This window comes from Dermochelys coriacea, chromosome 9, assembly GCF_009764565.3.
Source record: "Dermochelys coriacea isolate rDerCor1 chromosome 9, rDerCor1.pri.v4, whole genome shotgun sequence".
Lineage (NCBI taxonomy): Eukaryota > Metazoa > Chordata > Testudines > Dermochelyidae > Dermochelys > Dermochelys coriacea.
In genome coordinates this window covers 16760924-16787922 of record NC_050076.1, presented here as the reverse complement: position 1 = coordinate 16787922, position 26999 = coordinate 16760924, and the positions used below count along the sequence as shown (strand labels likewise).

General features: G+C 43.0%; 1 protein-coding gene and 1 long non-coding RNA gene across 5 annotated transcripts in view; one reads left to right on the top strand and one right to left on the bottom strand.

Moving 5' to 3' along the window:
- SLC7A14 (solute carrier family 7 member 14) overlaps positions 1-26999 on the bottom strand; it is a 64479-nt gene that overhangs the window by 23435 nt on the left and 14045 nt on the right. The window contains exons 2-4 of one of the 3 annotated variants that reach the window (XM_038416816.2): positions 25476-25559; positions 17805-18086; positions 15385-15843 (exon numbers count right to left, since the gene is read on the bottom strand). In XM_038416816.2, coding sequence (XP_038272744.1) covers positions 15385-15685 — 301 coding nt within the window. In that variant the 5' untranslated portion in view covers positions 15686-15843; positions 17805-18086; positions 25476-25559. The remainder of the gene's footprint in view (positions 1-15384; positions 15844-17804; positions 18087-25475; positions 25560-26999) is intronic. The other 2 variants (XM_038416818.2, XM_038416819.2) reach the window with 2 other exon arrangements.
- Positions 174-25908, top strand: LOC122455826. Of its 2 annotated transcripts, none has more exons than XR_006274316.1 (3): positions 174-263; positions 5154-5309; positions 25503-25908. It is a non-coding gene; the product is annotated as an uncharacterized LOC122455826 (long non-coding RNA). The 2 variants fall into 2 exon arrangements; XR_006274315.1 differs by lacking the exon at positions 25503-25908 and adding an exon at positions 17951-18526 and having other exon boundaries at positions 186-263.

Below are 26999 nucleotides of genomic sequence, written 5' to 3'. Positions count from 1 at the left end.
GGTACTCTTGGTAGCACCGTGGGCATTGAAGAGGCTGCAATACTGGGAAGACTGCAAGCTTGAGTGAAATCAATTGACCAGTTTCTCTTGGCATTGCTGACACCTAGGTGGTAGTTGCTGGGCTAATGAGACAAGTGACTCAGTAATTGGGAGAATATATAACTGGCAGTAAAGGGGGATATTCTGAGGAAAGAAAGCTATGTGGCAGGTTCCTCTTGTGCAGTACTCTGTGCTAAATCCTGCTGGGAAACTAAGGATTAAAGGTACCTATAGTTGAAAAGAAACAGTGTGCTTGTGACAGGCTAGGCAGGGCTGCTCATGGGGTAGCTGATGAGATAGCCTGTGATAGCGCTGTATTTGGGCACCTGCCAGAGACCCCCAGCCACTGGAAAGTTAGCAGGGAGACAGAGGCTGGGATTTTCAAAAGTACCTAAGTGAGTTAGGAGCACAAGTCTTATTTCAATGACATGCAGGCTCTCTTGAGAATCTCACCCAGCAATTTCTGCTTCCAGTCTGAGTTTTCTCCAAGCCTGCAGAAAGGCCAGGCCAAAGAGCACTCTGTAGTGGGAGCCAGAGGGGAGAGGCTGAGTTTAGGGGGGCATGGTGTATGATCTTGTGTATGCCCAGGATCTGGCAATAACCACTGTGTGCCATACACCCAGGCAGGCAATTATTCCTATTTGGAGCAAGAATCTGCCCAGGCTGGAGCTGAGTGTGAGATGGCCGTACAATAATGCTGCTTTTGCAGGGTTGTGTTCTGTTGTGCTTCATGCTAGAATTAAAGATTGCTTAAGTATCCCAAGGTGAATTTTGTCAGGCCCGCCTGAGTTGAATACATCTAATTTCTCTAAATAATAATATTCTTTAACCTGTTCTTTCCCTGCTTTAGCTTGTTCCTTCCCCCTCATTAATATTATCATTTTACCCCTCTCTGCCTTTGTTTCCCATCCCCCGTTATATCTAATTTGAGTGTCTGTGTTTATACAGTGCCTAACACAAATGGGTCCCAATCTCACCTGGGCCTTCTAATGCTATACTACAACTAATAGTAATAACTAGACCTTTAATAGGGCATTTGCATAAGTGTTCTTCAGGTCTGACAAAACTGCAGTTAAGATCAGTGAACAAAGGTCTCCAAAGTGCACCAAAGCTACACCCACTGGAAAAAAAAAATCCCTATTCCCCACAGACCAGAATCTGGTGGGTTGTCTGAAGGATTGACCTGTGTAGTCTTGAGAATGCCTAAGGTGGCTGGATGCTGATTGGTGGGAACTCTCTTCAGCATCTTCCCAAAGAGTCTAGACCCAAGGACACAACTTATTATTTATTTATTTATTTTTATTGTATTTGTACTACTCTTAGGCCCTCTGTTCAATGGGAGTGCCATGGTTGTGTCAAGGGCCAGGGTCAGACTCCAATGCAGTGGGGACCTTTTCCAGTGATCAGAAGGGATTTTCCTAAAATTTACAACTTCTCCCCCAAAGTAATTTGTACCAACTTAACATTTGAGCATGACTTTATTTCTGTTTAGCATGAACTTTCCTGTGTAGACCTTGCCAGGTGTGCAGATGCTTACAGCAGTGATTCATTTGAAAGAAATCTCTTAGAAGGAATATTTTATCACTTTCATCCATCACCTCCATGAATGGAAACCGGGCTACCTCCATATAGGGTCATAGCATTTAAATCCAAAAAGGCACAGCTGCTGGAACTAGAGGTTCTGGGGGTGCTACTGCACCCCCTGGCTTGAAGTGATTTCCATCATATACAAGACTTGCAGTTTGGTTCAATGGCTTTCAGCACTCCCACTATACAAATTGTTCCAGCACCACAGCAAAAAGGACAATTAGATCTAGCTGGGCCTCCGATATATCACAGGCCATTAAGTACAGTACTACCCCTGCACGCAGCCTCTCAACCAGAATTTTAGAGCGAAACATTACAGCTCTCAGGAGATTAAACTATTGTGTGCCACAGGCAGAGAACAGGAGGGACGAAGGTGCGTCACTGCCTGAGGCCTCTACAATGCCATGGAGCTGAACAGGTTCTGGCAAAGGCCAGTTGCGAAAAGGGGCACTTGATTGGCCAACAATTCCACATGCAAGTAGTCTGCTCTTCATAAGGGATGAATTTCCAAGTCTGCCCCACTAAAACAGCTCACCACATTCTGCATATCCAATGACAGCCCAATCCTGCAAGCCCTCAGTTCAAACACTTCTTGTTGACTAGAATTGGTGTTCTGAGAGCTTATAGGATCAGGCCCCAAGTGCCCATCCAAATTACATAGAATCATTTTAGGGCTTTCCCATATCTCTTTAATGTCACACCTGTGATATGATACTGTCGGCTCTGAAAGGTTACACAAGAGTGGTAGGGTCTGGGGGCTTTTTGTCTGACCTGGTGCTGAGACAGCTGGAATGCCTTTCCTGGCATGGGAGAACCACTGCTAAAACCAGAGGTCAACACCTTTCACAGGAAAAAATTTACCCTTTATGTCCATAATCCAAAAGTTAGTACAGATGGGAACACTGTCTTCCCTGAGGGCAGCTTGGCTTCACTCTCACTACGAGCATTAGGAGCCAGTGGCCATTGAGAAAGAGGACAGTTCTGTTTTCCACAGAACATTATCTGTTAAGAGGCTGAGGAACAATAAGCTTTCAGTTATGAAAAATAACTGTGACAAATGGCCATTAATCACAAAAAGCAAAAAAGTCTTCAAATGTAGCCAATGTAGGAGACTTCAGTGAGCTTTCACATATTCTTCAAGCTTCCCATATTATTGTTACATTAAGATCATTGAGGACCAAAAAAAAGAGAGACCTGAAACATGGTGCTGAACTTTGTAAAGAACTCATTTAAAATTTGTAACTCTAATTAACAGATTTACTTTTAAATTCTTAGAACATTCATTCTGTACTTAAAGTGTTGTAATTTTAGGAAGGATATGCTGTATTCTTCATATTTAACAAACAGAGTTGTTGCTTTAAGTGTAAAATTAATCTCCTTTCCCCCCCTTAATTGTATAACTGCCATCTGTGCTTTCATAATAATTGTAGTACCATGTTTTACTTGAGGGGTTTAACAAGTAAAACATGATGTATAGCCATTATTGAGCATTGTGTAGGAAAATGTATTTAATGTTTTACCAGAAATTACTTTTCTTTGCAAATTCAAAACAGTGTGGTGTGTTTAATCATTTTGGTATCTGAAGTGAATTTGTAATTTTATAAAGCCAACGCTCTTATAATAGTGCAGCTTTTAAACATTCAATGTGAACAGAATCTTTAAGTTAAATGCAATGGCACATGTTCTTGCTATTGGAGTTCTTGTATGTTTCATACACTTTTTAACTTGAATAGATAATAGTGCTTTTGAAAATGACACCTGAGTTTTTCTGGAATGCAGGCCAAGTTGCAAGAACGAGAAACCCTAATCATCTATCACATATAAAAAGTCATTATTCATAGCTGATTAAAAATGCATGCAATCTGCAAATGTAAGACATTAACAGATTACTACATGCCTGCAAGGTTTATGAAACATATGACTTAATGGGTACGTATTCTGTTTCGCTCTTTGATGGCTTTAAAAATGATAATCCTTCTTTGAGGTAAGCCAATGAAAAGACAACATTCAAAGAAGATTGTGCCAGTATGAGTATATATCAATAGGAGTGATGACTTATTAATGACTAGATCTGAGGTTTCAATTATTCCACTAGAGTTGCCATATGGAATGATATATTCTTCTATGCATTAGTTGTAGGCATCATAGATATTCTGCCATTCATAAATACCCCCCCCCCATTGATTTCAGTGGGAGCAGGACTGGGCCTATGTTTATAGTGTATGATCTAGCAGATAAGGTACTGCAGTGGGATACAAGACCTGGCTTTTCACTGGCTTTCTCAGTGATCTCTGTGCACAAAATGGCAAATGATATATTTACCACCTTTATATGGGGCTCTGAAACCAGTGGAGGAAAAGAATTAACTTTCTATTCTCACTTTGTGCCTCTACCCTCTACTGGATAGAGTTGGAACTGATCAAGCATGTATCAAAAGCCCTAGGCAGCCCATAACTAATGGAGGGTGCTCTTTGGCTTGAGAGGTAGAATCCTGTGCATTGGAGCAGGAGGGTCTGAGATCTAACTCTGGTGTGCAGCAGACTGGAAATGTCAAAGTCCTGATTGGGTACATACAGAATGTCAGCTCTAGTAGGTGGATGAGGCAGCATCAGTGTGATCTGTTGGCTATTGCCAACCGTAAGAGATCAAAAAACATGTCAGGCCCCTAAAGTCATGATTTAGCCCAAAGAATCAAGAATTTTTTTTAAAGATCATACTTTTTGTCATTTGATTAGATTTTTTTTAACCCTCCCCCCCATCCTCGGCATATGTTTAACAATTAGTATTGCAGCATGGTCCCCTCTCCCTTTGTAGGCTAGGTGTGGCAGTTCTAGGGGCTCTTCATCCCCCTCTGCCCCTATCCGAGGCAGGTGTGGGAGGGGGAAGGAGAAGCTGAGCTGTCCTGTTGCTCACAGGAGGGGAGGGAGCCGAGTTGCACTGGGCTCTTTGCTCCCTCCCCCTGTGAGAATGGTGAGTGAAGGGGAGATGTCTGCTGGCTTCCAGCAGGGCTGAACCTTGTGATGGGCGTGGAGCATCTCATGTCATCACCAGAAGAGCTCCAGCCCCCTCTGAAACCCTGTTACTCATGGGGAAAAAAACACAACAATACTCTGTGTCACCCAATGCACAGATGGGCATCAGTAGCCAAGTGGCTCATATGTTTGACCATATCTGAAATGTATGAAAAATTATGGGGACCCCCAATATGTGCATAACTCCAAACACACTGTTCTTGCCACTTGAATGTAGGGTGTGAGCACTGGCAGTTCCAGACGAAGTGGAAGTAGTGCCCAGGGGAACCTTTGGGTTCCCCCCCACTCCAGCCACCACTACAATTAAGATCTGCTGTGCTCCAGAAGAGGCTGCCTGCAATGGCTGCTCAAGGAGTGGCCTGACTGGAGACCATCTAATAAAATGGTTTCTAAGAAACTACTCAAGAGAAGTGCTGTGCAAAAGTCCTTAAAACGCCCACATCCGTTGAGTTTCCACCAGGAAAGAGCAACTGTAAAAACCGTGCTCCTTTACAGGTTGTCCTGCCCCCTTCCACTGATGCCATGGGAGATGATGTGTCGGTAGGCTTTCCTGCTGTCTCCCTCAGCAGATGGAGTGGGTGGTTTGGCCACCTCAACAAGCTCTTGGCAGGGAAGGATTCAAGCCATAGGCAACCCAGAAGACAGCAACAGGTAAGCGAAAGTCTCTGGGGCTTGGCGAGAAGATCGGGAGGGGAAGAAAAGGATGAGGAAGCAAAATCAGGGGATGTCACCAGGTTTGTTAGGAATTACTGGGTTTCTCATCCCTCTAAATTTCCCTCCCCACTAAATCTCCCAGTGACTGTAAAGAGCTGAGAAGTCAAGTAACCCAAACATGCTACTTCAGCTTTTCAAAATCTAGGCAAGCAGAAGTGTTTTACATAGGAGCTGGGTCTGCCAGTTAAACGTTGTGCAGTGTTGTCCTTCTCCCAATGTAAATCAAGACTAACACTTCTGAAGCTAGTTGAATTACACTGGTGCAAAAATGGTGTATGAAGAGATTGGTTCTCTCATTGCGCAGGAGGTCATGAATGTTGTTTAGAAGCAGTCTATCAGGACAACTTAAGCCTAACACTTCAGTTTTGTAAAACCCGTGTCTCATAAAACCTAATTTCTACAAATACATTAATGATTTTTTCAGTTTTTTTTATTGTACTCAACCTAGACATTGCAACATCTTTCTAATGCAGGAGAGCCAGAAAGTGAAACTGACTAGAAACAAAAATCCTTTTGGATTATGTGTTCCACCACCAAATGCATCCGATGAAGTGAGCTGTGGCTCACGAAAGCTTATGCTCTAATAAATTTGTTAGTCTCTAAGGTGCCACGGGTACTCCTTTTCTTTTTGCGAATACAGACTAACACGGCTGCTACTCTGAAACCTCAACAAGAGAGGATCACTTATGCCCCAGTCCTCCAGACAGTTGGAATATGGTTAACTTTACTTGCATGAATAGTCGCATTGAATTCAATAGGACTCTTAAAACTTATTCCCAAGTGTAAGCATTTGCAGGATTGGGGTCTTGTTTGGCTTTTTGTAAATCAAAACAAGATTACTCTGTTACTAAAATAAAAACTGCCCTTTGCAAAACACCTCCCTGAAAGCAACCTTGTATCTCCATTAGATGCTGTTTCCCTTCTCATTGCTAAACAAGGTTCTGAGGGTTCCCAATACTTGTGGATTATAGACTTTTCACAAATCCAATTATTTTGCCCCTAAGCCATTTTGTGTACGTGGCAGGAATACAGTACCTTGTTTAGTGACATAGGAAACATTCATGCAGACAAAGCCTTGCTCCAAATTTGTAAATGCTCCAACTGTTTGCAAACAGAAGACACAGACATCTCCCTGCAATATTTCTTTGAATTCTGAATTACACTTTTTCCAATGGGGAGTGATTGCTGGCTTTCTACAGAAAACCTAACCACAAAACAGCTGGTTGGGAGAACAATCTTTTTTCACAGAAGACCATTTTTCTTCCAGACATTTTTTTTTCTTTTCCCCTTGAATCTCAGCTGCAGCTTGTAATTAGTATAACAATCATTACACTGGTATAATAATGTGGCTACTGATATTATTCAGGAGCAAATAAACACAGCTGAGTGGTTCTGGTTTTCAGCAGACAGGCTATTTAAATAAATTGTATAGCTTTATTTTAACCCTCCATTCTTTGACTTCTTGTTTGGGCTAAACCTTACATGAGGCAGCCAGCAGCTTCACATTGAGCATCAGAGGTACCCGGCCTTGCAGTAAACAGTGGCTCAGGGTGGATCTGAGTGCCTTGAGTAACAGGTAGCATCCTGCTTTGAGATGTTGGGGGCAGGATGTCTGGCACAGATGACTTCCTGCTTTTCAGCACAGAATGGCTCAGGGATGGGCTGTCTCAGCACTCAGCTAAGTTGCTATCCTGCTTCTGAGTTGGAGCAGTTTGACACACTGCTTCTGTTGCTAGCTGTTCCATGTAGCTGCTGGAAACAAATGCATGTTTAGCTGGCTTGTGGGCTAGACAAGCAGATGATGCTCATGGATCCTGCTGCCTTTGAAATGTGTTGTCCTCCTTCCTTGCTTTCATATGGGGGATGGCCTGAGTCAATCTGAGTTAAACATTCATTCAGATCTAAGCACTCTGAAGAAGTCACCAGATAGCTTTGCTTGAAATAGAGCCTAGCATCCTCAACCTGGAGAATGTCAGGGGATTTACTGTACAGCTTCCTGGGTGGTTGGGATATGTTGTTTATAAGCTATAAGTGAGGACATAGGGGTAGCCACTCATCATGACTTGCGAGGCACATGATTTACAAGGGGAGGCTGAGGGAACTAGGGTTATTTAGTCTGCAGAAGAGAAGAGTGAGGGGGGATTTGATAGCAGCCTTCAACTACCTGAAGGAGGTTCCAAAGAGGATGGAGCTAGGCTGTTCAGTGGTGGCAGATGACAGAACAAGGAGCAATGGTCTCAAGTTGCAGTGGGGGAGGTCTAGGTTGGATATTAGGAAACACTATTTCACTAGGAGGGTGGTGAAGCACTGGAATGGGTTACCTAGGAAGGTGGTGGAATCTCCATCCTTCGAGGTTTTTAAGGCCTGGCTTGACACACCCTTGGCTGGGATGATTTAGTGTCGGTCCCGCTTTGAGCAGGTGGTTGGACTAGGTGACCTCCTGAGATCTCTTCCACCTCTAATATTTTATGATCAGCTATCCCACCCCTCTGCATGACAAAATATGCATCATGACTAAGACTAGCCTGATTTTAACTGGTATGGATGCTGAGGGCTGAATGCTCAAAAGGAATTGGGCTCCTAATTTCTATTTAAAGTTGGGAACCTTGCTTATTAGTAGGTGGTGGCCTCTGTTGGTGCTAGTTAAGGGGGTTGTGCACACACTTTCTAGGTGGTGCCCATACTAGGAGATTTTATATACACACAAATCCTGTGGAACCTATTACTGGTTCAGCAGATCCATGTTAACATTGGTGGGAGCCCTAGGAGTAGAAGAGGTTCCTGGCTTCCATGAGACAGTAGAAAAAAATCTAAGCCCTCTGTATACCAATCTTTATCTGGTTGCTGCCCTCAGTGCAACTGCACCATTGCTGATGGTGGCTGTGATGTGAGTACTAATTTTTCTAGAGTACAGAAAGCCTAAGACAAACGCATTAGCCCTGAGGCCAGGCGCTGACTACTTTGATATGAAGAAAGTGATGTTTTGGACAGTGCTGGAAACGTGAACGCTTTTAGAACTTCTGCTTTTGCTCACCTGACAGTTACTCATCTTGACAAATGGGAAGACCAGCCTCATGGTTCAGTATGAATTTCTTACCAGCAGCGATGGAGGAAGCACTGAAGTATTTATGCTACAATATGTGTGGTGTAATTAGTATGTCTTTTCAGCAAGTGAGTGCAATCCTGGTAGATATGGCTGGCTATACACTTAAATACTGCTGTAAGGATCCACTTGAGCAACTCCTAGCTTACTCCTATCCAAATGGTCACTGCACTCAGATTCCCAAGAGGGAACTCTATAAATAAGCCATGCATCGAAGAGATCTCCATCCTGCAAAGACAGGACAAGTGTTGCTAGGCATATTAACACCAATGCAGGTCAGTCAGATAACTGGCTCTAACAGCTGCAGGTAAAGCAGGATACAGCCTAAGTGGCACTCTTATGTATGGAACTCTTCTTTACTTCTGAACACAGCAGAGTACCCAGCTGTGTTGAGGCAACACTGGCTGTTAGAAGTCTTTGCATTATGCAACTTTATGATGGGTTTGCTTTTATGGGGGTATTGGGTAGGAACCTGCATATTGGAGGAAGGACTTTAATATGGCACAGTGACTGCAGATGCAATAAAATCTCACTCAGTTTTTTAAAAATGAAGGCCTCAAAAAACAAAAACCCCAATTATTCTCCAAGTGCAATTGAACTTTGAGCTAAATTATAGTCTCCACTCACGTCCACAGGAGTTACGCCAGTGTAACAGAGAAGTTTCACCCTACATTGTAAGGTGTTCCTAGAACCACCAGAGAGGAATAACAGACCTCGGTTTTGGCTTCTTAGCATCATTAGAACCAAGTTCTACTCTGTCACTCTGGTTTAAATCCACAGTAACACAAGTGGTGATGATACATTTACTTCTAATGTACTTACCAGTCAGTGTGGGATCTTCTTTTGTATAAGCAAAATGCTGAACCATTTGCTCTAGCAGGCTTTGCAATCTAAGGGGTTGTCTACATTAGAGATTGTGGCACAAGTGTCACTGCACTAATACAGATGCCTAGTGTAGGTGTGCTGCATTGATTGAAAAATAGGCCTTGCATGGGTATGATTTATTTTCGTAAGGGAGAACCCGCACCTGTTGTTGCAGGACTGCGTTGTAACTTGAGTTATTGTTGGTTATAGGAAGCCATTTAGCATCTCTTGGAAACAAATACACTCAAAACCCAGCAGGGAGCTGCCTGCTGACTAGAGGATGAAGTACTGCTCATTGCTGAGCCAGCTGATCCACTTTACTAGTGCACACCATATTTGGGAAGTGCCTTGAGGTACCTGGATAATACTGCTATGTAAGGGCAAAATATTACTACTATTTATCTGTGTCACCCATGAACATTAGGAGTTCTGCTAGATGGGACTGGGTTAAAAACCAAATCAGTCCTCTTTATCTATTTAGAGAGACCTCAACCAAATCCCTTGTATCTGATCTGACCAGTCTCCGCCTTTGGAAAAGTTCAGATTCTACCACTTGCCCATTTTGAAGCTGAACCAAGGGTGTGAGGAAGACAAATGCAGTTCAAACTCAGCATGTTAGAGACAAATTGATTAAATGTGACAGAATGTGAAAAGTTTCAGTTGCTTATTTACCACTGCTAGGAGACTTGGTAACAAGCAAGAAGAGTGGACTGTCTCTCTGATGAGTAGAAATCTGAGATGACTGGCATTACTTAAACCTGGTGGGACAATTTGCATGATTGAAATGTTAAAATCATTGGTTATAACCAGTCCAGGAAGGATAGAGTGCATATGGGGTGGTGGTACTCTGCATTTGAGTACCACTTCTAGAGTTTCTGATAACTCAAAAGTGCAGGATCTTGAATGCATATGGATCAATGTACTGACTAATAAAGCCCAGCAGGAGCACTGATGGCAGTTTGCTACAGATCATCTAACCAAGCCGGAGAACAGGATAAGTTACTACTTGGACATCTGTCCATAAGGTGTGGAAAGATACTGTTATTGGGGGAGGAGGGGCTTCAGTTTAGGAGTCATATGCTGGGGGCCTCGTATAACTCATAGTAAAATATCAGATTTTTAAAGTATAATTTTCTAGCATAAAAGGTTTTACGCCCAACATGAGGTAACTATTTTAGACCTTATGATGGATAAAGATGAATTCATCACTGGATTGGAAGTTGGTGGCTGCTTAGGGATCAATGATCATTGCCCTTATTGAATGTCATGAGGTCAAGAGCAGTCAGTTCCAACAGTAATATATTTGGTGCATCAAAAAGGGTTAACTTCTCAAAGCAGAGGAAAAATTTCAACAGAATGAACAAAAAAATTGGCAAAGAGTTTAAAAAAGAGTTGTAGATAGTCAAAAAGCCACAATTTCTAAATCATAAAAGACAACTTTGGCTTAAACCCTATCTTGATTCAGTATTGAAGTGAAGGCAGCAATTAGAAAAAAGTAATATCTATTTCCCCCTTTGTTATATAGCAGTTGATATAAATTTCAAGTTAAGCGCAGAAGGCTAAGGGAAGCTAAAGACAGTGGGGGGGGGGAAATCTATGGTTAGCATGGCTAAGGACAAGAAGAAACCTTATGTATATTGGGAATAAAAGAAATCGTAGCAATGGTATCGGCCTTGTATTGGATTGAAATGACACAATTGTTAATGATGCAGAAAAGACAGCAGTGTTTAATGTTTCTGTTCTGCATTTGGAAAGAAGCAGGAATGATGTATTTGTATCGTATGAGGATGATGAAGTACATGCCAGTCAACTGGTAACTGAGGAGGGTGTTAGACACCTACATTGGACATTTTTAAAATCAACATGTCCAGATATGTGCCAAAGAGTCCTAAAAGAGTTAGTCGAGGGAGTTCTCTGAACTACTGATAACTTTGAATAAATCTTGGAATACTGGGAAAGTTCCAGAAGACTGGAGGCGTGGAAATATTCAAAAAGGGCAAGCAAGATCACTCGCGTAACTATAGCCCATTTAACCTGACATCAATTCTGGATAAAATAATGGAAAAACTGATATGGGATTCAGTTAATAAAGGATAGGAATATAAATAGTTCACTGAAAACTAAACACAAATGTCTGAGTGCAGTACCTTGTATGTTAAGTGAAAACTGAACCAAAATAACCAGCTACATGTACAGCCCTTTTTAGCTCTTTTGCCCTGATGCAGTTTTACTTTCCAAGATTGTGTTGTTATAAATAACAGAACTGTCAACAATCAAACAAGGAAATGGCTGAAGAGACTATCAAAATATATTCATATTCTTAAGAAAATGTTTCCCCAGGGCTACAAAAGCAACTCAAGAAGAACAGTAAATATGGCAGACTACATGCCAGTAATATTAAGGTTAAGACATAATCCCACAGAAAGCTGCAAGATGCTGCACTCTTGTACCTAGGGGAGAAAACCAACTTTGAAGCAAGCATTGCTTTCACTCTCCAAACAGACTTATTTCAAGCTCTCCAGGCTTTTAAGTTTACTGTGGCCGCGGAAGCATAATTCCACAAGTCTGAAGAAAATGTGGACATCAGGAAATAATAAAAATCTCAAATGCTAGCTGCTATCTCTGAGGAAAAAATAGGTAGCTAAGCTTGCTGTTTTGTTGTAGTTGGGGGAATTGGAGTCTTGTTTGATTGCAGATAAACATTCAGATCTTCCAAGCAAAAAGCCTGCTTTTAATCATGTCTAGTTTTTGTTCTGGGATCCTACCATTTATTTATTTTTTTTGGTCTCCACTTTCCATTTTTAAGGGAAGGGGAAATGCTAACTTCCAGAAAGCACTGCACTTGAATGGAAAGTTTTTATTCATGTTAGTATCTTGTAACTTTTTGTCAGCAGACAGATGATAGAAATGAAATCTGCATTGATGATATATGTGAAATGAGATGGCTGACTTCAGTGCAGGTTTCTAGTGGGACAGAGTCGCACAAATTAAATATCTTCACAGCAAAGGGCCTTAAGGCTAGACTTTCAAAGAGGTCAGTAGAGTGGGTGCTGAGCTCTTGAAAAATCTAGCTTCAACTATGGATATAAGGCAGCAGTGGGCATACTATGGGTTGCAGGCCACATCTGGTCCATGGGACCATCTTGCCCTGCCCTTGAGCTCCTGGTTGGGGAGGCTAGCCCCCAGCCCCTCCTCTGCTGTCCCCCCCTTCCCTGCAGCCACGCCATGGCATGGGCAGCATGGCTGGCTCCAGCTAGGCAGTGCAGCTGCCAATCCTGCTGCTCTGAGTGACATGGTAAGGGGGCAGGGAGCAGGGGGATTGGATAAAACCTCACATAGGTGAGGTTTTTTGTAGGAGTAGGTGGGTAAGATTCTGTGGCCTGCGTTGTGCAGGAGGTCGGACTAGATGATCAGAATGGTCCCTTCTGACCTTAGTATCTATGAATCTATAATGGACAGGGGGATCTGGGGGACAGTCAGGGGACAAGGAGCAGGGGATGGTTGGATGGGGCAGAGGTTCCGGGGGGGTAGTGGTCAGGGGACTGGGAAGAGGGTGATTGGATAGGTGTGGGAGTCCCAGGGAGCCTGGCAGGGGTGTGGAGAGGTGTCAGGATAGTCAGTGATTAGGGGTGGAGGGTCCCAGGAGATGAATGTCAGGGGACAAGGAGCAGGGGTGGGGTTGGATGGGTCAGGGGCTTTGAAGGGGGGCAGTCAGGGGGTGGGAAATGGGAGGGGGTGGATGTGGGTGGGGGGTCAGAATGTTTGCGGAGGCACAGCCTTCCCTACCCAGGCCTCCATACAGTTTTGCAACTCCGATGTGGGCCTCTGACCAAAAAGTTTGCCCACCCCTGATACAAGGCATTTGAAAATCTGTTCCCTACAGGGCCTGCTTGTCAGTATTGAGGCCAAAAAATGGATGAAGTATGAAAACTAAGGAAAAAGGGCACTTACAGTGGTAGTGCTGGTTAGGACTGATATACATTGGCAGACACAGTGATGGGGGATATTGCAGGAAGTACCCATGTGGCTGTCCTTCAGTGTTCAGGCCTGCCAAGCTGACCCCCTTCACAAGCACTAAATCCACACGCACAATTTAATACTAATATTGTTGTTACATTTCCATGAATGATAAGAGTTCAATTTGTGGTTCTTATTTTAGGGGGTGTGGGGGGTGTACGTGTGTCCACAACACTCCCCCCTGCAAGATGGAATTGCATCTGCTAAATGTGCGTAATTGTTACCTGCTTGAGTTAGATTCCCAAGGAGGACTTAGGTACCCAACACTTGTTGGCATTCATCACCCCAAGTTAGGCACCCAGGCTCTCCATATGCTCTGTGTCTAAAAAAGACTCTTCAGAGCCAGCATGCTGAGTATGGTTAGCTTGGGCAGCTCCCCAAAGAAATACTGAGAGAGGTGCAGCCAAAGCCCCGCTCCTGAAAAGGATTTAGTCCTCTCCATCTGGCCCAAATTTAGATGCTATCGCTAGTCAAGGTTCACAGCTGCAAGTCCTCATCTAGAGCTGGACATGGACATGGCCTGTAGAGACCTGCAAGTTTGGGTGTAATTTACATACCCTGGTGTAAATCAGCAGTAAATCTGTTGTTGTGGATTTTAACCGGTGTGACGGAGCAAAACTTTGCTGTAATGTTAAGAAACCAGAACTCAAATCTGCTATTCTTCTATAATGGTTCCAGGAATGCCTGACAATATCAGATGAAGTTCTCTCTCTAACATTGGTGTAACACCCGTGGCCTCCAGTGGGAACTGCAGTCTTATAAGAAAGAGGAAAATTTAGCTCAATGTGTAGTTGCAATGGAAGAGAATAAAGCTACTACTATATTTTCTAAGGCTTTAGTTTTAAAAGCTCAGTGAGATCACTTTAATATGACAGTAACTGTAAATACAATAAGCCTTTGCCACTTGCCATTTTTAACCCAACACCCATATAAAAACAAACCCATCAATATCCGATTCTGCTATTTAATGCAGAGACTTCTCTTAACAGCTAGTGTTAGAACATCTTTACAGTTCAGTGGTAGTGAATAGACAAGGACAAATGCCAAAAATAATGAGATCATGTGGAAAGCATAGATCAATCCATATACTTGGCTGGATTCATTCACTTTGTTCTCTTCCTCCTTGAAAGTATCCAGCCTTCTTTGGAAGTGTTTAAATGATTTATCACAGGTTTGTTTCTGCTTTGTCATTAGTCGGTGCTTGGTTTATGAATTATGACATGTAAAATTGCAGCTGGTCTTTTAAATGTAATGGCTGAGGACTTCAAGTCTACTGCATGTACAAGCCACCAGCCATGTATCAAAAGGAAATTAAGGTTGGTATATATATATATATATCTTATTCAGGATATACCCCAGCAACCTAGAGATTAGATGAGACTATCTCTTCCTAGCAATTCCCCTAGCTCTTCAGCCACTCTAAAATACTTTCAGCTTGAAAGTTTCTTTTTATTACAGAAAAAGTCTGAACACAAGGGCTAGTATTTGTTATTTTCATGTGGTTCTTGTCCCACACACGGTGAGACAATGGATGTTTTTGGTCAGATTTTCAGAGGTGTATGCTTAATTTGCATGCACACCTGAGGTAAATGGGCATGCAAACACATGCCAAACAACTCATAGGCTTGTGCAGTTGCCAAGATGGGCCCACGCTCCTAGCAACTGTATGACAAATGCATGGAAAGGGTTCTGCCCACCTCCCCCCTCATATGAATTCTGACAATCTGGATCTTTGTCTCTTGGTGACCTGATCCTACAAGGTGAGATGGATGCCCTCATTTGCCAGTGGCTTCAGTGAGAGTTATCTATGCTAAGCACCTTGCAAGCTTAGACCCTCTGTTATTTAAAAAAAAAAAAAAAATTGCATCCTTAATGCAGAAGGCAAAACATGCACCATTTAAATTAAGGGATCAGCTCTCCCTGACTGACTTCAACGGGACTACACACAGGAGTAAGGGTTGCAGGATAAGGTCCTAAGTAGAAGCCACCATTTATTTTTATCTCTTACAACTGATCTGAATGACTCACCTGACAAAATGGAGGCAACTGCTGCAATGATGAAGGAAACAATGACCCCAGGCCCAGCCATCTCCTTAGCAACCAGCCCAGACACTACATACATTCCAGTGCCAACACAGCTTCCAACTCCGAGGGAAACCAGGTCCATTGTAGTGAGCACCTGGGCCAGCTTGGTCCCGTGAGAGGTGGTGGTGCCCGTCCCCTCCAGCATTGACTCCACAGGTTTGGTGCGCAGGATCCTGGAGTGCATGGCGTTCCATGTGGCACCCCACTGGATCCTCCTGGGGTCCAAATAGGAGAAGCAGCTCATTGTAATGGTGGGATATTGAGACAAGATAGACTTCAGCAGGGTTCAACAACAAACTTCAACAGCATCAACTTCGGCTAATAGCAGCCCTTTTCAGAGAAGGTGTAGCACAACTTGAAACCGCATTCTTGCATACAATTCTTTTAGTTTGCTTTTTGGGTCTGTAAAAGAGAAGAAACATGTACTCGCATTCAAGTTTAGGGGAGCTCTTAGAAAAACGATAGGATCAGCCTTCTCTAGGAGTCGCATTAGGATTCAAGAAATTGTAGTTCAACTGGAAGCTGTGCTATAGATTTCCTCTGTGACCTGGGGAAAGTTATTTAGAGGGGGAATTTCAGAAGTGCTCAGTGTTGGCCTAACTGCTCCCATGGAACTCACTGGGAGTTTTACAATTCACTTTCATGGGAGCAGAGTTAAACCAACACTGAGCATTTCTATAAATCCCATCCTTAATGCCTCTGTGTTAGTTTCCCTAATTGTAAAACGGGGACAATACTACTCCCTTTAACTGCCCTATCTGTCTATTTAGATTGTACACTCTTACTGTGCATTTGCAAAGCACCTAATGCAATGGGGCATTGATCTCATTTGGGACCTCTAATTGCAATTGCAATACACACTAGTCAGTGCCTGAGAATATATTTGTGTACCGCTGCCTTCCAGTGGATGGAAAAAGAACTGCTCAGCTGTGTTTCCTAGATCCAGTTCTGCTAACAGCTAATAGTCTCCTTTAGCTCAAGTGATAGAGGCCTGTGCTTTTGCAGCAGGTGTTTTCATCCATGTAGTCACCGTGGAAATTCCCAGCAGCCACAGAATGGAGCTAAGTGATAACTGAGAATGTGTAGCTGGCCATGGATTTGGTACACCATGCACCAGGGGGTGAAGAGGATTAATAAATGCTGCATCTGAACATTATGATGATGTGTCTTTGGTCATCTCATGGGGTGTGATTCAATATCGTGTGCTCATGACCCAGTAAGACTGGAGATGGCCAGGAGGAGTCTTTGCTCCACGTATGCCATATTTTATACTGATATATGTGACTGGCTGAAGCTTAGTAATGTGTCTGAGCCTTAAATGGACAGAACATGATTTTGTTTTCCTTTAAAATAAAGAACTGCTCCTAGAGTTTGGACTGCTATCCAGGCATGAGAATTCTTGCTTGGTCAGCTTCACTCAGTTTTGCCTGCTGCAGCATCCTTACTGAGCCTAAGAAGAAAATATTTTAAGTGGACACTACTGGATCAGTTTAGGACCAAAATTTTAGGTTTTGTAAAAACTTGTTTTTACAAAACCTGTCACTTAAAAACCTCTTACTGAAACAGTTTATTTTTTAAAAGGGATGGTGTTCTCTTGCAAACCCAAAGATTGCAGCATCCTGCATATGAGACTCTGCAAATGAAACTGAGTATAAACAAAAGTGAAATTCACTAGACTAGTTCTGATGTCCAGCCTGAGAGTAAGCAAAGAGCACCAATGATGGCTAATTACATTTTTAAAACTGCGCAGTGTTGCCAACCCAGGTGCTCAAAACTCATGAGTCAGGCTTCTAGTTTCTGAGCCTCAAGTTGCAATTTAAAGCTCTTTCCCACAACTGTGTGTGTGTAAAAGCGGAGATTCTCATGCAATCTCTTAATTCTAAAAGCTCAGACTTCCAGAAAAACACCACAAGTCAAAAGGCTTATGATAAAATTGTGAGTGTTGGCAACTAGGTTTAGTGATCTAAGGTGTGGTTGGAAATCTTTTTATAAATATGAATTTTAACTTGATAGTGTCCTTAAATGTGCTCAGGAGACAATGTGTTTTCATCTACATATTCAAAATAAACTTTTCCTTTAGACAGCCTATTTAATAACACCACATGGCTTATTTAATAAACTTAACCCAACATTCATTTTATTTTTTGGTTGATCTAAATTCAGAATTTCCTCAAATTTTCCCTCCAGCAATAGTGACCTGAAAAGAACTCTACACAATCTAAATAAATTAGATTTAAAAAATCACCCCTCACACTTGAAGAAATTTTGTCTTTGGGATGGGAGTTAAAATTGAGGTTCTGGCCCTGGTCATTAAAGAAGTTGTCGCTACTCTGTGTGGGCCAGATTCCAGGCTAGGTAATTACTTTCTATCTGAATTCCCCCTTCAGTTTCCATTGGAAATGACAGGACAGTGCCTCAGCTGGTGTAAGTCAGCATGGCTCCACTGAAGCTAGACTGAATCCATCAGCCGAGGATCAGGCATAACCTTCTTCTTTCCTTGTTGTCCCAGGGTTTGATCCTGAAACTGCTGAGAACCTCCAGGTCTTCTCTCAGGAATGGGCTCCTGAACTAAAATGTTGCTGTGTGACGTGGAACAGCTGCTGCGTTCCACCAGGCCTGCATTTCCGTGATGGGTGAAATTATTCCTGTAAATATAGTAATTTAATTTATCAAAAATCAACACTCCACTTTCTCAGAAACACAGCTGTAATAGCTTATAAGTTCAGCAATATATAGCACCCTCTCGGATACTGGTGTGGTAGGAAACACACTGACTTGTTAATTACAACTACGGTCTGTAGCTTGTACAGTGCTTCTGCCAGGATTTACCATGTCTGCCTGGCACAAGCTGCAGAAGCAAGTCCTGTAGGCCTGCCCTGTGGGTCCTTCTTGTCCCCACACCCTCTGCCCAGAGCCAATTTTTCTCATGCTCCTTCTTCCTATGGTTCTGACTCCCACTGCCTCCCTATGCTGTGGTTTTGCTGTCTCCTTCCCATTTTTATTCAAACAAGGTGGACCCACCATTTTTTGGCTGCCCTCCATTCACTTTGTCCCATATCCTGCTTTCTTCTCCCTGCTGCTCCCTTACCAGGTCATTGTTTCTCAGGAGCATGGAGGCTGCTCAGGGCTCCTTGCACTGCCTTACATAATACTTCCCCTCACTGGTTTCTCTCTGAGACATCAGCTTCAGCAGCAGCTCCAGCTAGTACACGTAGTGATTGTTGCTTCCGCACATGGGCAAACACAGCCCAGGCATGCTGCAACTCCGACCCACCATAGAGGCCATTGCCTCCAAGTTTTCCCATCAGGCTCAGGAACAATGTCCTGTAATGTCCCACCTTGTTGTTAGCCCCTTCTTTAGAGCCATCTGGGCTCCTTTGGGCTTGTAGACTCCTTGGTTTTAAGGCCAGAAGAGACCATTAGCTCATTTAATCTGACTTCCTGTGTAACACAGGCCATAGAATTTCATCCAGTTACCCCTGTACTGAGCCCAGTAACTTGTGTAAGAACACTGTGTACATCTAAGTTATGTTGTTTATGTAATTTTTCCTTGCCACAGACTTTTGAATGCTGTTCTTGGCTCAGAATAGATGCCATGTTCCACCCCAGAAATTGCCGCACTTGTATCGTGTGGGGGAGGTGATGCCTAGTTGAAGCGCTTTGGGATCCCCATGGTGGAAAAGTATTGCTATTATAAATGTATACACAACTGGCTCTTACATCCAGTTATACCTTCAGGTATATTTCTGCACTTTTCTTCCCCCATTGTCACTGTTTATCAAACTATTTTTGTATAAATAGAGGCTGTTTTATATCCCCAGCCACTGCCACCTCCTGCCTGATTTGAGGCCCAGCCATGCAGAGTGCTGAGCACCCTTGGTATCTATTGAAGCAAAAGGGGTTGAGGTGACTCAGCACCTCACAGGAGCTCATCACCTCACTGGATGAGGCCCCATTTTGTAACCCACAATGCCAGGGTTGCCTGTATTGCAGTTGGGAGAGTCCGTGCCCTCTGTGCTGTGAAGCATAGTCTCTTTGTTTATTTGCACTGCTGTGAGTGCTGAAGTGGGCTTCTAGCCTTCAGATAACGTTTAAAATCTGAACTGGGTGTTTGTGTCTCTCTTCAAATGAATCTTCTGGTGGTTTTTGTACAGCTCACTCAGTCCACAGCTCTCCACGCCTTTTATTCACATTGAAATAGTAACAAAAACCTGCTCTGCACAGGTAATTGCACAGTTTTAACTGAATCTGTTTTCAAACTGGTGCAATCCCTCCTGTGGACAACTGTACTTTAGCTTAAGAGTGGCTTATTTTGGTTTAGTTTATGCTTGTTCCTAATTAACTTAAGCTATACTGAAAAAGAGACGCTCTTAAACTGAAATAAGGGAGTGCACACAGGGTTTTAGATTGGTTTAAATCTGTCCTTTAGGTTAAACTGATGCAATATTCTCATGTAGACAAGCCCTCAGCCTCAAAAAATCCCCTCTGAGTAAGTAAATACTGCTATGCCCATTTTACAGAAAGGCAGATTGAAACACAGAATGGTTATATTTTCAAAAGTAACCACTCCTGCTGTGTTCCTCAGTTTTGGGCATCAAACTAGAAGTTTCCCAAGTTGGGTACTCAGAAATGAAGCCATTCAAAATCAAAGGCCACTTTTGAACTGCTTGGCTAAAGTGACTTGGCTCAAGATTGTACTTCAAACCAGTGGCAGAGGAGGGAGTAGAAGCCAGGAGGTAGGCTTCAATTTTTCCCTGCCTTAATAATCAAAAGCACTGTTAACAGTAGAAAAACAATTAATTGCTCAAAATACATAGATTCTGCATGTGAATTGTTTTGAGAATATCTTTCAAAGGATTGGGTTGGTTTTTTGGAAACACAAAGGTTTAGTAAGAAAATCGATGAAAAGGAGAATAATAAGAAAAGGAGTATTTGTGGCACCTTAGAGACTAACAAATTTATTAGAGCATAAGCTTTCGTGAGCTACAGCTCACTTCATCCGATGCATTTGTGAGCTGTAGCTCACGAAAGCTTATGCTCTAATAAATTTGTTAGTCTCTAAGGTGCCACAAGTACTCCTTTTTCTTTTTGCGAATACAGACTAACACGGCTGCTACTCTGAAAGGAGAATAATAGTAACCGATTTCATTTCCTTTTTATAACAGTATAGTTCGATTTAGTTGCGAAGTGGCTGTTTTTAATATTTCTGCAAAAGTCTTCCTTTTCGATGGTTTATAAATCTTCACGTAGACTAATTTTGACTTCCTTTTGCCCAAGAGAGCTTAGTTCCTTTACAGCACAAAAATTTGGTTCTCCATGAAGGAGCAACTGTTTCTGTGCCCTATTAGTTAACTTTCTGCTGGATAAATATTGATTTTTTTTTCCTCCCCGCCCTCTCTCCCCCCAATGCACAGTTTGAATTTCCAAACCATATGCTTTGGCAGCCTTCTAGAGGGTGCGGGGAAAAAAAGAATAATTAGCTAATGAATTTTTAAAGTCAACAAGCACTGCCTCCAGTTCTAATTAAGTTTTGTTTTCTCTTTCCCGAATGCCTTGCTGCTTTCATGCTATAGCCTATGCTGAAGCCAAAGAGGCTATAGGGATATTCAGTTATAGACTGGGAAAGTACAGTTGGAATCTGAGCCACCCTGTAAGACTCTGAGGAAGTTTTAGATTCAACCTGAGAGTCAAACTGTGCAACTCTTTTATTCATGTTGAGTGGCACCTTGCTCCAGGAAGAGTCCCATTGACTGCAGAGGAAGGTGCTATTCAGCATGAGTAAGGGATGGCAGAATCTTGCCCTCACTGGCTGACTTTCCTCTCTCGGGCTGAATGAAACCCCTGAGACAATATCTTCAATTTGTAGGAATGTTTGGATCTTGATCCCAACTTGCAGACAGGCCCATCATTACCTGAAGATAAAATACACGAGAGACCGATTCAAGGTCACAGAACTTACTGGGATACACTATATGAGCAAAGGATTGCACAATGACTTGGACAGAAATTGGAGAGAGTGAAGAGAAGAGTCACAAAAAAGATCTGAGGGCTGGAAAAAATGCCACACAGTGAGAGTTCAATCTGGAGAGCTCATCAAAAAGAGGATGGAGGGGTGACTTGACCACAGTATAAAGCACCTTCACCAGGAGAAGAGTGCCACAAGGACTCCTCGTTGTTTTTGCTGATCTCAGCAGAGAAAGGCATAAACAAGAACCAGTGGCTGGAAGTTAAAGCCAGACAAATTCAAACTGGAAACAAGGCGCACATTTTTAACAATAAGGGTAATTAACCATTGGAACAAAGTACCAAGTGAAGTGGTGGTTTCTTCATCCCTTCATATTTTCAGATAAAGACTGGATGTCTTTTTCTGGAAGAAATACTTTAGTCAAACACAAGTTATAGGGATCAATACAGAGATAATTGGGTGAAATGGTGTGGCCTGTGTTATACAGGAGGTCAGATCTAATGTTCCCTTCTGGCCTTAACATTTCTGAATGTTAGAGTGTATTTGTTTTGGGCTGGCCAAAGTCCCTAAGCCGTGAGGTGTAGCTGCATAGACTGCTCTTCATTTCAAGATGCAAGTACCCCCTTTCTAACCAACACAAAATGCCGGCTTTGGTATCTCCTGGCTGCCTGGATCTACTTCCTTGTCTGGGATGGGGTCTGTGATTCTGTTCAGCCCAAACACAATATATTGCAAATGCATTTTTGGGAATGTCCATGGGGACACAGTGAGCATGCCCCAATCTTAGGAGCAGGTCCTTCCGTGGCTGAGAATTTTAAGTGGGCTATGACTGAATATGGCGTTAGCTAGTCCCTTTCATACTCAAGGTATGTCGAAGAGAATTGCATACAAATTCGTTGCATACTAATGTTGCAATGATCTCCTAGGTGGAGACAGTGGGCTTGTCCACTAAGTGTTTTATGTTACTATAATTAAAGTCCTGATGAAATTATCGTCAAGTGATATAATATAGAGACACTGTAATTAACTGTCTAGTATATCTATGTTGTGTTTGTAGGTCTACACCTGGCTTTTCCTAGATAGAATCAGAACTTCTCCACTGTTTCATAGGCCCCATAGTGATTTCAGCTAATAGTTTCTCCTAAATTCTATCACTGCTATTACTAAGTGTCAGCCATGAAGTTCTACACAGCATCAGATTTTTTATAATCCTTTTAAAAATCATTGAGGAAGTCTCAAAGTACTGAAATGCACCAACTTTTGATAACTGCAGTTAAGATATTGAAACATCTGGAAGCGTTTCAGATAAGCACTTTAATTAAACTATAGCGGTACACTGTTTCTTTGCAGACTTAAAAGCTTCCCTTTGTCCTACTTGGAAGCCTAGAAAAAATCTCATGGACATAAAACACTATATGAAGCAGTGACAAACAGCTCATTTCTGGTCTGCTCCGCTAATTTCTTATAGCCTGCAGTACACGATAAAGTAACAGATAGTCTGGGAAGGTTTGCTTTGCTCTGTGTTGTGCTTTGATCATTTCTGACTGGCAGAATCCCCTACCTCCAAATAAGGCAGATCAGCATACTATATATATTGGGTATATAAAGCTGTAGGCCTTAAGAGACTTCTCTTCAGCCAGAGCCAATAGGAAAGATGATAATAGCCAGGAGTAAAATCCTGCCATCTGAGCATCTCTTTTCGTTATAAAACCTGAAAGCTCAGGAGAGCTTCTTTCAGTGTCAACACCAATAACTTGCAGCAGAAAGCAAACTCTCATTCAGTGAGTTCTAACTGGATTGCCAAGCCATACGCCATTAAGCAGAATGTCTGCATTGCCAACCAGTCTGAGTCAATTCTTCCAGCCTGCATTCTTATGAGCTAACATTTACTGCTGCAACCACATGCTTATTAGCAAGTGGTGTTTGTACTGCAACACTCTTCTTCATTAGGGTAAATTGACTAAAACAGCAATCAAGTCAGCGCTATCGGTCTAGGTATTTACAGGCACAAATCTTCTTTAACTCATGGGTACAGTTGCTGAATTGTTCATAATGCAAACCTCACTGATGCCCTCATTCACTGTCTTGTCTGTTCTTTAAACCCTTTTGATCTTATCAAGGGGGTGGATTGTGCTTCTGTGGGCCCCTTCTACATATGGGTCTGCCCCTCTCTGGCAGAAGGGGGTTGCTGGTTTCACAGCATCACCCCTACCTTTGCCCCATGCCAACACCCCTCCATTGGATCTCTGTGCAAACTGAGTTCTTGACAGTTCAGGGGATGGGATATTTCAGGGGAAGCTGCTCTTTTTGAAGGCCCCACTATTTGTGCATGAAAATCAGGTGGTAGCATAGAATCTCCCCCTTGGTTCCTTCTGGGGCTGTATTGCCCAGCATCAAGGGGACCCACCCTATGGTAGCTGTCTGCTGAAAGGGATTGTGATACCAAAGAGCAGAGGAGGCAGCAGGCATCCCTGCTGGGGGCCTCTTGTTACAGCACGGAAGGGGTTTCCCTTCCTCATATATCCCCTACATTCACAGGGTTGGGATGTGGAGAAGCCATCAAAACCTGCAGCCTCAAACCTCTCCCATCAGAGAGGATGCTTTAAGGACCATGCCAGGAGCTGAAACTTGGAGTCTTCCTCTTCCCATGTTCCCGGCCCCATGCATTTTGCTTGGGGGGAGGAGAGGAAGTCTGATCCTGTGTTACAAACAGGTTCAAAGGAACTGGTACAGAATGAGTCTAAAAAAGAGAAACTCAACAAATAAAAGCATCAAAAGGCCAAATCATAGGGGCCTCAATTTTTTTTTTTTTTACACTGAAGCCAATTTTGAGTTTGCATGAGTAATGTTGGAAGATGGGTTTATTTTCCTCCCTGTCGCTTCCATGAACGGAAGGGACCCTCTGCACATCTCTCCTCCTCGTCCTGTGCAGAAGTGGGGCTCAGTTACCTCTAAGACACCTTCCCTCTACCACTCTCTCCCCCTGCAAACTCCATGGAGGGTGCTCTGGGATCTGCCCTGTGGGAGGAGATGGGAATGGGTTGGAGGCAGAGATAAAGGGGTTGGGGGCAGGGATGCATATTCTCCATTGGCCCTGTGGAGATTCCCAGGAAAGATAACGAAGCCTGGGCTCTATTTCTTTTCTTCTGGGCTTCTTCCCAGGGTATGTCCACACTAGGAAAAAGGGTGGTTTTTGCCATCCTAATAACTAACACGAGGTAAAATCCTAAACAGCTTGCAGTTTTAACATGTGTTAATAGGTTGATGTAAAGAATGGGGCAGGGTGAGGGGAGCCTGGAGTTTGCCTCAACCAGCTAACACATGTGAAAACTACAACTGCCTTGTTCACACTGACAGGTTTCAGAGTAGCAGCCATGTTAGTCTGTATTCGCAAAAAGAAAAGGAGTACTTGTGGCACCTTAGAGACTAACAAATTTATTAGAGCATAAGCTTTCGTGAGCTACAGCTCACTTCATCGGATGCATCACACTAGAATTTTACCATGTGTCAGCTAATATGTGGTAAAAATGCAGCTTTCTTCCTAGTGAAGACAAGGCTCGAGTGGCCTTATAAACAGTAGTGGCCAGGGAGAGCACATGGTAGCCTGGCTCCATTTGAATCCCATTGTGCAGGGGTAGAAGGGGAACCACAAGGGGCTACAGCCAGTGTGGACAGATGAGGCCAAGTGCTATGTCAGCCCTGGCATCCCACAGAGTCTGGGAGAACGCTGAGTGTTAATATCCCCCAGAGAATTCAAATGGACCCTCAAATAACTCTTCTGGTGGAGTTCTATAGAATGTAGTAGAAAACGATAACCGTCCTGTAGCATTTTTTGAATCACCTACTTCATTTAATAATTTTTTTTTTATCCCTGCTATAGAATTCTTTAGGATGGTTCGATAGTTGACTAGAAAGGATATATTTCAGAGTAGCAGCCGTGTTAGTCTGTATTCGCAAAAAGAAAAGGAGTACTTGTGGCACCTAATTTGTTAGTCTCTAAGGTGCCACAAGTACTCCTTTTCTTTTTTAGAAAGGATATAGTTCACTAATGAATTCTACCCTTTTTTACCTTTGATTCTCTGTCTCCTGCTCTCAGTTGGGAATGACTGGGTTTCAATGCCACTCTTCGTATGTTTCCCTCGTTCCAGTGGGGCTGTCAAAAAACCAACAAAAACAAAACAAAACCAAAAACCCATTATACTCAGCACTTGTGAGAGCTGGCTTCCATAGGCCCACACGGCGCTGAGTGCTGGCCTGCGGACAGTGGAGCTAATTAGGAAACCGTTGCATCTCAGGCACTGAAGGAGGCTTGGGCTTCCCGCCCTAAGCTAGTTGGTGCAGACAGACTGTTCCGGAAAAAAAAACCTGTCCACTTCCCTGCGCAAGACCATGCCAAGCTGCTCAGCCAGGAAACGTCATTGCTTTCTGCCATGCTTTATGTCAGCTACTCCATCTGTGAATAGTCACAATAAAACCAACTTGCTTCCCTTGCTGGGGGAATGTGTGCTAATGTAAAGCTTAATATATTGTAAGTGCTCAGCTTCGTTATTAGTATCCTCCACTTGTTTGTGATTCAAGAGGTGGGGAAACAGCAACATAGGGACTTAGACCATAGCAGGCTGGGGCAGGGGTTGGATCACTATTCAGGCCCCAACCCTACAATGGGCTCCAAATAGGCAGACTGCCATTGGTTCCACGTGGGGTAGGGACCTTACTCATTGCAGGACCAGGGTCTTTAAATTACTAAGACAAGAGGCGGGCCATATTTATATTGTTTTTTAAATCTAAATTCCCCGCCTCTCCCTTAATGCTGGTGATTCAAGGAAAGTAGAATGTGGATCCAAACTGGTTCTGGTTTTGCAAAACTACCTGCTAGTCTATCTCTGGCCCTATTAACCCTGCCACATCTGCTGTCATTATAGTAGTGGCTTCTCAGGTAGAAGTGCCAAACAAAAAGTTCTTGTGTGACTTTGAGCCTCAAGACATGTAAATATGAGGCAATTGAGAGAGTCTTCAGTGCCTCGCTGCTGGCTAATAGCAATAGACCGATGAGAGCTCTTTAAGGCTGGGTCTCTGCTAGTATTTTACTTGAACTCTCCCTCTGTTGCTCTAGTATTGGTGCCATGCCACCAGTGGTAGCATTGGTGGGAGCATTAGTATAGAGCAGGCACTGGCATTTTTAGCACCAGGTCATCTAGGCCTCCGCACAGCAAGTTTAAACACCCCAACGGTTAAAATACTAGCAGCCCGTCCATACTAGCACTTCCTTTGTTATTATCAGTGGAGCTGCAAAAATGGGAGATTTTAAGGGGGGAAAAATAGCGCAGACAAGGTTGTTAGTTCCTGTCACAACAGGCGCTGAAGTAGAGGGGCTTTAAGAGGACATTTTTTTGTTGTTTTTTAAGTGAAAAGTATCAGAGATGCAAAAACAGAGCACCAAAAAGAAACCCACTGATGATAAACTAAACATGACAACTCTCACTGCTATTTCCTCCCTAATCCTAGCAGGGAGCCAACCAGGGGCTCTCTAAGATAAAATGGGTTAGATTTCCCCTGGGTTTCCACAATCAATCGTGTTATTACAAAAGTAATT